The sequence below is a fragment of the Cyclopterus lumpus genome, chromosome 5, assembly GCF_009769545.1.
Source record: "Cyclopterus lumpus isolate fCycLum1 chromosome 5, fCycLum1.pri, whole genome shotgun sequence".
Lineage (NCBI taxonomy): Eukaryota > Metazoa > Chordata > Actinopteri > Perciformes > Cyclopteridae > Cyclopterus > Cyclopterus lumpus.
In genome coordinates, this window is record NC_046970.1 from 7,749,081 (window position 1) to 7,759,378 (window position 10,298).

Below are 10,298 nucleotides of genomic sequence, written 5' to 3' on the forward strand. Positions count from 1 at the left end.
TTCTGCACAGATTGAATCAGACAATGCCTCATTTGCATATTTAAACATACAATTTCAGAAAACTTGGAATGGGTGTTGGGCAAGAAGACATCCAAACATCTAGAGCTCTAATAACATGCTTTCAAAAATGCATTGGATGTAGTAACATAAGCGTGACGTTCATGTTGACCATATTGGTTTACATTCTGAATTAACAAGAGCTATGGTTTTGAAACAAACATCTTCAAGATGAAGATGTGGTCAAATGAGGGCTTTTGGGGTCTTGTTGCAAACAATATCTCTTCGAAAGCATCCCAGGAAACTGGGATCAGAAACTGATGTAATCAGCTGATGTTGCAGCACCTGCACGTATTGGTCAATGAGTTGGTCAACGACGACGTGGTGGGTTGCTCTCTCCGTGTTTGCGTCCTTTCTGACCCCCGTTAGTTGTCGCCTTCAGGTTCGGCCCCCTTTTTTGAGGCCCTTCCTGCAATCTGGGACCTCTTCAGGTCGGCCAGCTGAGCCATGTGATCTTTGACTTCGGCCCTCGCCAAGTGCAGCTCCTTGCGCAGCTCGTTGATTTTGGTGAACAGAGTCTCTTTCTCCTGCGGAGCAGTGGACAGTCGCCGTTAGCACGCCGCGCTTTCAGTCAATAATAGGACTGCTGTGGTTGGTCAAAGGAAGGTCCTGTTTTAACGTACCTTCATCATCCTGACGTAGACTTTCTCGTGTTCCGCAGCCGACTTGGCCAGCCTCGTCTTGAGCCCGTTAACGATCTTCTCCTGGTAGTCACGCTGGCGACCGAATGCCTTCTGGATATCCTCGTCAACGCTGCTTTTCTTCACCTTGTAAACGGCACAGAGCGTGAATTAAATTACAACAATACAACAAATTATTAACCCCTCTCTTCCAGTGCCCCAGTGATGGCGCGATGGGCCCTCGGTATCCCGTCAGCTCTGAGGGTTCTACGACACTGCGTGAACCACTCACCACGTCGGCCTGCGATACGTAGCTGGCGTAGATCGTCCGCACGCTCTCCTGTAGTTTCCTCGGCTCCTGGATGAAGCTGACGCAGTCGTGGAGGTCCGACTTGAGCCGCTGGAGATGCGTCTCCAGGTCCTTCGCCTGGCCACAAAAAAATATATCAGAGACATCTATCTCATACAGAGGCTTGCTTAATACGGCTCCCTACCAAACCTGAATCACCCTTGATTAATATTAAACATGTTCATGTCCAGATTCCTAGCTTTACACTTCGTTGGATTAGTGATGCACTTCAGCTTCTTGTGTAATTACAACAACAAACAAACAAAAAAATGTCACTTGTTTTTTAAGGAACTTAGAAAGACTATCCTGATAAAAGCGTTTTAGTTTTTTTGACCTGTTTAGTTGACCTCATTAGTCTGACTCAGCGGATGTCGAATGTGGCTATAAGTCTTCAATTGTCTGCATTTCTCTGCCGTTTAGTTTAATCTACCACACACGGGCCTCTTAGTTCTATGAGAGGAGAGAGAGAGAGATATAAGATCTTTTCAAACAGCGGTTGCGAGCTGTTTAAAAGGTACTGAAGCTGGAGAAGTAGCATGCACCAAGAATATAAACCAAGTGTGCTCACTATCAGCATCTCCTTATGGATCTCCTTATCTTTGGTCCTCAGTTTGAGCCCCAGGTCAGAGATGCTGAGCTTCAGCTGAGTGTTGCTCTTGTCGATTTGCACCAGTTCCTCCTCCAGCTTTCAAAGGGGGTGGGGGGGGGAGACAACAACAACAACAACGCTGTCAATACTGCAGAGTGGCACAGCGTACAGGTGGGGAAGAAATTCAATGCAATCTGTTGTCCTGGAGGCAGATTGGCCCATTTCAGAATCATTGATATTGTGTGTGTGTGTGTGTGTGTGTGTGTGTGTGTGTGTGTGTGTGTGTGTGTGTGTGTGTGTGTGTGTGTGTGTGTGTGTGTGTGTGTGTGAGAGTCACAGAGGGAGGTTATCCACAACAGCTTATGATGGAACACACACACACACTCACCTGATGGATCTGCTCCCTCTTCTCGTTGATGTCATCTTGTTGAGTCTCAGTCTTGTTATTCAACTCGCTCAACTGGAAATCGAGAATAAACTTCAGCTTCTCCAGTTCCTGGTTCTTCTTCTTCAAGCTGCAGATGGTCTGGTCCTGTATGTGGGAACGGAATTCAGTGGAAGAAAGTTTGTTTTGGGGAGTTTTTCCTGATCCGATGTGAGGTCCTGGGACAGATTGTAAAGCCCTCTGAGGCAAATTTGTAATTTGTGATTTTAGGCTATACAACATACACTGAATTGAATTGAATAATCTCCAGACTGAGAACGAGTCGTTTTTCAGAGGTTGAGGACGACCCAATGTTTCATGTGTGTTAAAGCACTTTCAATATCGTTTCTCCTCACTGACCCCAAATCAGTCATGTAAGCCCAAATTAAATCATATAATATCTGATTCCAAAAGCATTTACAGGGCCATGTTTAGTCTATGGTCTAATTCACATACCATTTTTGTTTTATATATTTTTTTTAAACATCACCAGGCAACTGATACAGGGGGTCTCCAGAAAGTTAGCCCTCCACCTACACAGAGAGTCTGGTTTACTTTAAAAGAAACTGTGTTATTAAGTGTAAACAAAGCTTGTTTGACAGTTTACCAATAGCCATCTTATATTTTGTTTACGCGAGAAGGGCTGGGTTGACATTGGCGAAAACTAGTGTTTTTTCAGTAACATTTCAGTAAGTTCAGAAAGACTGGATGGAACCCAACCTTCCTGCTTCAAGATAAAACATGACTAAACTAAAGTTTTTATAGAGCAAAATCATTGGATCAATGTCAAAAAGAGACAACCCGAGCCCCCAAATGAAAAATATGGAAACCTTGCTGGTAATCTATATACTCTAAAATGTGGATGCCACCTTGTCCTGGTTGGTGCTTTCGTGTCCAGAGATCTGCTGCTTCAGGTCCTCAACGTCGCTCTCCAGGGAGCGGATCAACCCCAGCAGCCTGAGTCGCTCCTGCTTCAGTTGGTTTATATCTGCGCACCTGTCATCGATCTGTCTCTGCAGACTGTAGAGCTGTGATCACGCCACCGTCCACCGGAAAAGGAAGAAAGGTCGATTCAACGAGAGACGGACGGAGAGAAAGAAAGATGAGAAGCAGAGAACAGGAACTGCGGCCACCTTTTGCGTCATGAGACTCGAATCTCCTTTCAGGTTCGCGTTGGTCTCTCTCTCGGCGTGCAACTTCTTCTCATAATTGATTTGGATGTCATGGATCAACCTCCCCTCATCCTCCTCCACTTGCCTTGTGAACTCCTTGAACTCACGGACCTGCTGCTGGGCATCCTCCTCATACTGAGCAAAATAGAAGTAGGAGACAAAACCAAAGTGGACAGGGGAACTTCGGCGTCCCTTCTACTTCTTAAGACACTTTCTGGTTCCTTCAAGCTCCGCTGCTCCTTCTGACTGACCTGAACCAGCAGCTGAGTCTTCTCCTGCAGCTTGGCCTCGAAGAGCTGCGTCAGCTCCTCCAGGGATTGGACTTTGCTCTCCTCCGCCGCCTTCAGCAGCTTCTGAGAGTCTCCCTGCATACTTTGATATTCATGCTGAAGATCCTGGTACCTCTTGTGCTCCACTATCAGCTTCTGGCTGTAGGATAACTCTGTGTGTGATTGACAAAACGGATTGATTGATCTACGTAGAAAACAGGTCACACGGTCCCCTGGATTGTGCCGACGCTGATCCCGTCTTCTTCCTACCTAAATCCTTCAGCTCCAGTGAGTGCTTCACAGTGGCCTCTGTTGAGCTCTCCTGGTGCTCTTGTTCCTGCTTTTCCATCTCTGTCTTCATGGCCTGTAGGTACAGAAGATGTTAGGATTAGATAATAAATATTATGTTGGGCGTCATTGGGCAAGAAGTCTATAATAACCTTTCAGCATATTGTAACTCAAGTTATTCGGAGAGAAAACTCGACTTCTGCATCACCTATTAGCTCAGTTTTCCGGCTCTGTTTCTGGTCCATGAGGGGTGACTTTGGCTAATCACAGGTCATTTCAAAAAGAGAGCGTTCCTATTGGCTGTTCTACAAAAGGAGATGCTCGTGCACGTCCCCTCAGATGGTGAAAGCCTGACTCAACTGCGGAATGTCCTGCACTGCCTACGCTGAAAGACAACAATGTTGGCGAGGCGTTTCAGAGATTGAGAGAAAAATTTGGTAATACTTTAGCCTTCTGCTAACCGTAGCTCACGGCAGCACACGGCTACGGGCAGCAGAACGCTCTATGTGACATGCATCATCTGATGGGAGGAGATTGGGACAGACTGGTGCAAGATAAGGGTTTGTATTTTCAAATGTTAGCATTTCTTTGTTTCATTTTTTTTTTTTTGCCTTTTCCAGAAAAGTGTCTACCCACATGCCCAATAGAGGGATGCAAATCCTGCAAATAGGTTGTCTATATGGCTTTCCTAATTACTTAAAAACATACCAATAGAAAGTAATGAAAACATGTTAATAGTCATAGTAACTAAGAACAGGCATTGCTGGTTCCTGGTATATATTTTGGCCATAAACTGTAAGGGTATTGAGTAGATTTGAAGTGGAGCTGGCTGGTAGGTGACAAGCAGACCTGTTGCATTGTTTTCAGAGATTCTATTTGCTGGGTAAACTTGTCAGAAAGCTCCTTCATCTTCTCATTGTAGTTCATGTCCTTCAGGCGGAGCTGGTACTCGTTCTCCATCTGCAGCTCCTCCAGACGCATCTTTAGCTCCAGCATGTTCTGGGTCTGCAACACAGACAGACAGCCAACAGGAACACAGGGTTGGATACTTATGTAGGAGGTTCCTATATGTTACTCACCAATTCCTCTGACTATTCATTTTTGTCACTTATCAATATCAATGAGATCAACTGAGGTAAAATTAAAGGGCAAACTGTATTCAAGCATTTGCATCAGCACAATATATAGTATATAAATGTGTGAATATATATATAAAATATATATACATGTGTATGTTTATGTGTGTAAATAAATAAATATATATATATATATATATATATATATATATATATATGAAATGTAAATGCACATGTTTATGTTTATGTGTGTAAATATATATACATATATATATATATATATATATATATATATATATATATATATATATATATATACAGTATATAAACCGGGGGCGGGCTGACCGCCATCTACTGTTAAGTACCTTATACCAATACCGTGTTTTTCAAGCTCATGTTAACATACTCTGTCCACTCGTCATCTCAGCATGTTTCATCCTACTATCATTAACTGAGACATATGGAAGTAAAATGACCGAATGCAGTCACACACACACACACACACACACACACACACACACACACACACACCTTCTCCTCCAGGTCTGACTTGGTGACAAGGATCTCTTCAGTGTGGACGATCTGCCTGTTGCTCTTCAGTCCTCGGCCCTCCTTGTCGATGACCTTCCACATCAACAGGCAACCATCTTCTGACACCGTCAGCAGAAACTGATCGTCAAAAGTGATCACCATCTGAGGACACACAACATCAGCAGTCAGTTCGACAGACTTGTTATTATGGTTGACACAAGAGATAATTTCTCCGTCTCAAAGTCTTCCATTAGTCAAATCACACAAAGGTGACATTCAAGAAGGATTTAAAGGGATTTCAAGAGGTATCATCTCATTTCTCTCTTCAGAGTCCCTAAATGTCAAAACGTCATGGGAGCAGGGTATAGGAGAAGAAATGAACGGTCATTTTAAAAATCCTGTTAAAAACATGTTGCCAATGGGAAAAGCTCCAACAAAAATGGTTTTAAATAAATAAATCGACTTCTCTGTCTAATGAGCGAGTGCACAGTGTCCATCAACATGGAGACCGACCTTGGTGACGGGGCCACAGTGAGCCTGGTACATGATCCATTCCTTCTGGAGAGGTAGCGGGTATTTAATGGCTCTGATGGTCCCGCTGGAAGTCCCGGTGAACACGACCCTGCCAGAGTGAGACACCGCCAAGGCGGTGTGAGCAACCTCATCAGCCGGAACCTCCTTCAGGACCTGTGGAACCCATGAAATACTCAATTGGGAGGGCAAACAATATTGGATTTCCTTTTCCTTGAGTGACAGTGGAGTACATATTTGATATAGAGTGCAGAGGAGTATGCAAGAAGAAGTAGTTATATAGTAAAGTCCTTATTCCTTCCTGCTTTATTGCAATGGATACATTACCACAGGTGGATACATTTTCTTTTATTTGTATCTTAATATGTGATGTTGCACCATTATTGGTAAAAGATACAAAGCATAGAATGGTTTGAGACTTATATGAGCCGGCAGTCATAACTAGTTTGTGTCTCTTTGAAACAAGCAAAGTCCTCTCATTAACTTGTGTCAAAGGTGTCGTGCTGTATTTTCATCAGCTGTGTGAGGAACTCAAGCAAACAGGAGTAACTTTTACTTTCCCAGATTGTCGAAGCGGTAAAACGATCTAGTCTTTTGCATGGAAAAAAAGCTAAATGTCCAAATGAAGAGATGCACATACAAAACCCGCTCTAATCAACATGTTGTCATTAACAATGGATCCAATTAACTTTGTGTATTGTGAATCACTCGTAGTGGCAGTGGCCTTATCTCTGCTCATATGGTAAGCAGCCTCATATCTTTCCTAAAACTCCCACATGCTCCCCGCGCTTCCACTTGATGGAAAAGGGATACAGTAGAGGTCTTACTCACCTGGCAATCTTGGATCTCCTTCAGTGTGAGGTCCGATCCCACGGCCAGGATGGTCTTGCAGTCTGAAGAGAAGGCGACGTCTGTGTAGCTGCAGGACTTGAGGACGCTCTCAGACTCACGCTTGCCAGTGTGGGTGTTCCACTCGTACACGGCGCCGTCCATCCCGCATGACACCAGCCGGGTGTCGTCCAGGCTCCATTCAATGCCTCGCACCTGAAAAGAAATCTAAATTGTACTCCAAATACTGTATAACCACTGTCTCTGACTTTGGACATTGTCCTGTCAAAGGCACACATGCAGTGTGAATGGAGACTTTAGCCACAGAACACTGAATGGTTATTTCCTTTAACACCAAAATACCCACTGCTGCTGTTATAGATTGTAATTAATAGTTTTAATGCACATTTATTTGAATACGTTCATATCGATTCATAAACGTAACTGTCAATATAAATCATAAATGCTATACATACAGTATTTATTCATGACTACATGTACATAATGCAGTCTATGTATATCTATTCAGTATTTATTTATTTGCGTTAGTATATTTTATTTGATATCTTACAGAACTCTCATTTATTCAGTTTTTTTATTGTTGGTCATTTGTGTTTTATTATATATATCTATATAATATTAACTTATGTTATATGTGTAAATAACAGTGCTCTCTGTTTAAGTACATTGAGGGAGATGCAAAAGGGTCAAATTCCCGAATGAAGGCGCTTCTAAACTCCCTCACTCATTCCACATGCCGTGCGATGCAGCCTCCTGTCCGACTCACCTTCCCATTGTGGCCCTTCAGATTGAGCATGTTCTCAAAAGAGGTGACGGAGTAGATGTGGATGACGTTTGCGTTGACTGCCGCAAACACGTGGCCACCGTGGCTGAAAGCACACTGAGGTGTGGCGAGAGAAAGTGTGAAAAAAAAACTACAACGAAACGGTGAGCGTTCAAATGTGCGTCATGTGGGTGTGATTGAACCAACGTGTGACCCACCTCTCTGCAGCTGCGCACAGTGAACTCCTTGATGGTGCGGATGTCGTCGATGAGCAGGTTCATCAGCCTGAGTTTGTCTGAAAAGCCCACCAGGATGAAGAGGCCGCTGGGATGCAGTGCCACGCTGTGCGCCTCCTCCTGGAACTCCTTGTACAGCTCCAACAACCTGGTGGCAGAACACAGGGAGGAGCAATGGAGACACACGGTAGCGTGCCATAGTTCATATAAACATGATACTGAACACATGGCTCGATAGGTCGCTTTCCCTAATTGCGTTTTATTACCATCTATATGTCTACGACTCAAAACAAATAAACAATTGTACAAAAGACTGTAGAGAAATTAAGTAAATACATTAACTCGTCATGAACAAAACAGCAACGAGCTTGGGAGTGATTTTGTCTCTTACTTTGTTTCATAGTTCCAGATGCGAACAGAGTGGTCCAGAGAGCTGGTGGCCACCAGGGGCTTTCTAATGCAGACGGACAAACCAGTGATGGACTTAAAGTGGAAGGACTGCAATAGGAACTCAAAATGTTCCTTCTGTACAAAAACAAAATGCAAAATGAATTGTTAATTAAGTCATAACAATAAGGCATTGTTATCTTTGGATCCGGTAGCTTCAAAGGCATAGTTGAGTGTTAACAAGTGCACGATAAAGGATGTATTAACTCCGACATGGTTTTGTTCATGCTTTAGATCCAGTAGCTGCAAAAACCATAGTAAACTGTTAATAAGTGCATAGTAAAGGATTTATCAAGAAAAACACAAGATTTTATTCACGTTCTAACGCAGTGGTCTGATTCAAATGAAGGAGCGAGGTTGTGTTTTTGTTTTGAAACACAGTGCCACAGTGTCAGTGATGGTGCAGATATAATGGACTTTACCTTGTGGATCTCCACAGAGGAGAGGCTGAAGCTGTACAGCTGCCCTCTGTCTGTGCTGATGGCCAGAGTCTCCTCTGCTGGACTGATGCACATGGTGTCGATCTCCTGGCATTCCGCCGGGGTCAGCTCATTGCTGCGTGGGTCTGGTGGGATCTTACACATAAGAACAAACATGTGATCACTTGGGAACATGCACAGAGTCTGCAGTACCGCTGGTACTGAACACTCACCCGTATCTCCCTGCTCCTTCTATAACCGTCCTCCTCGGTCTTCTCAAAAAGACAGACGGCGCCGGGCCCCAAAGAGCACGCAAAGCCCTTGGAGTAAGACAGAATGGCTGTGATGCGAGGACCTTCTCCCACGTCATTGCCTCTGATCTTCTTCAAGTGCACTTGCCTGTGCAGTGAATCATGAAAAGAAAATAACAAGTATATTCAGCAAAAACCTTAGCCCCAGTCATGTGATTTGAATGGGAGGATCAAGTCATTGTTGGTGTTTCGGTAGGATTTGTGATAAACTCAGTGTAATCTTTCATTGATGTAAAACTCATTTGGACTAAACTCCCATCTGCAGATTGTGCTGCATGTGACACACCTGCCATATGAAAACAACCTGTGGCTACGCGACGTCACCACATCTTTACAGCGACGCGCTCCTTCCTCTGACCTGTCAGAATGATGCTGCGCGGCCGTGGAAGCCACGTTGATCTCTCCTCGCAGGTCTCCGGACTCGAACACCAGCAGCCTGCCTTTGTCCGTTCCAGCGATCGCCCGCTCCCCGGACGCCCAGGTGTGACACAGGATGTCGACGGACTCCACCTTCGGGCCGCCGCTCTGCTTCAGGGACCCCTCCGAGTAGCGCAGCAGCTTGAACACGCCGCGTCCGCTCACGCAAAGATGCGTGTTGCTGTACGGGCTGAAGCTGACCTGGTGGGACATCCCGTGAAGGAGTACAAGGAGCTCGGAGGATGCACGCATGCGCTGTGGCTGCACTGATACGTTGAGCGCGGCTGACTCACCTGGGTAACGGAGTTGTTTGGGTCACTGGTCTTCACCGTTGCCAGAACCTTCTGTTTCTCCCAAAGCCACAAGATCAGCATCCACTCCGGGCCCCCCGTCTGGCCTACCAGGTACTTGGAGTCGGGGGAGAACGCCACGCATACAAAGTCCCGCGCGAGCGCGTCTGCCGCGGTCAGAACTTTCCTCTTCCTGCCCTGCTCGTGCTGCAGGTCGAACACGGTGACGGTGGCCCTCTCGCCGCACTCCGACACCGCCAGGTAACGCCGGTTGGCGCTGATGGCCAGCGCGCGCATGCCCCGGCTTTTCTCCGAGCCTGCGGAGACAGCAGACAGCTGCACGTGAGACAACTAACCTAAAGCTTAATGTTAGAGAAAATAAATGGGATTTCACCGGGCTGATAGCACGTGAAAGATATCACCCAAACGGGCTTTACGGGAACGACATTAGAGAGGCGCCTTTAATTCTTCAAAAAGAAATGTCTCCGCTCGTCACAACTTACCTGGAATGAACTTCTGACATCTTTGGGCAGCGTTGTAGCACACGCAGCTGTTTCCGCTGGGGAAAACGACAGTGTGCTCGTCGAAGAAACACAAGTTGTTGCTCACACCTGTCCGCAGACCGAAGATAAAATGAGACTGCGCAACTATTGTCGACAT

The 10,298-nt window shown here is 45.2% G+C and overlaps 1 protein-coding gene across 1 annotated transcript; it reads right to left on the minus strand.

The window, feature by feature from the left end:
- Nucleotides 1–422: 422 nt before the first annotated feature.
- cfap57 (cilia and flagella associated protein 57) lies at nt 423–10,298 on the minus strand. The gene is made up of 21 exons (XM_034532086.1): nt 10,142–10,298; nt 9,642–9,955; nt 9,290–9,549; nt 8,854–9,019; nt 8,624–8,776; nt 8,146–8,279; nt 7,737–7,902; nt 7,522–7,635; nt 6,738–6,950; nt 5,889–6,062; nt 5,376–5,537; nt 4,618–4,773; nt 3,751–3,844; nt 3,463–3,653; nt 3,173–3,346; nt 2,909–3,067; nt 2,004–2,147; nt 1,595–1,711; nt 970–1,104; nt 681–824; nt 423–584 (listed from the first exon to the last, which is right to left on the minus strand). Exons 1-21 carry the CDS (start codon nt 10,296–10,298, stop codon nt 423–425), a joined length of 3,489 nt encoding a protein of 1,162 aa, XP_034387977.1.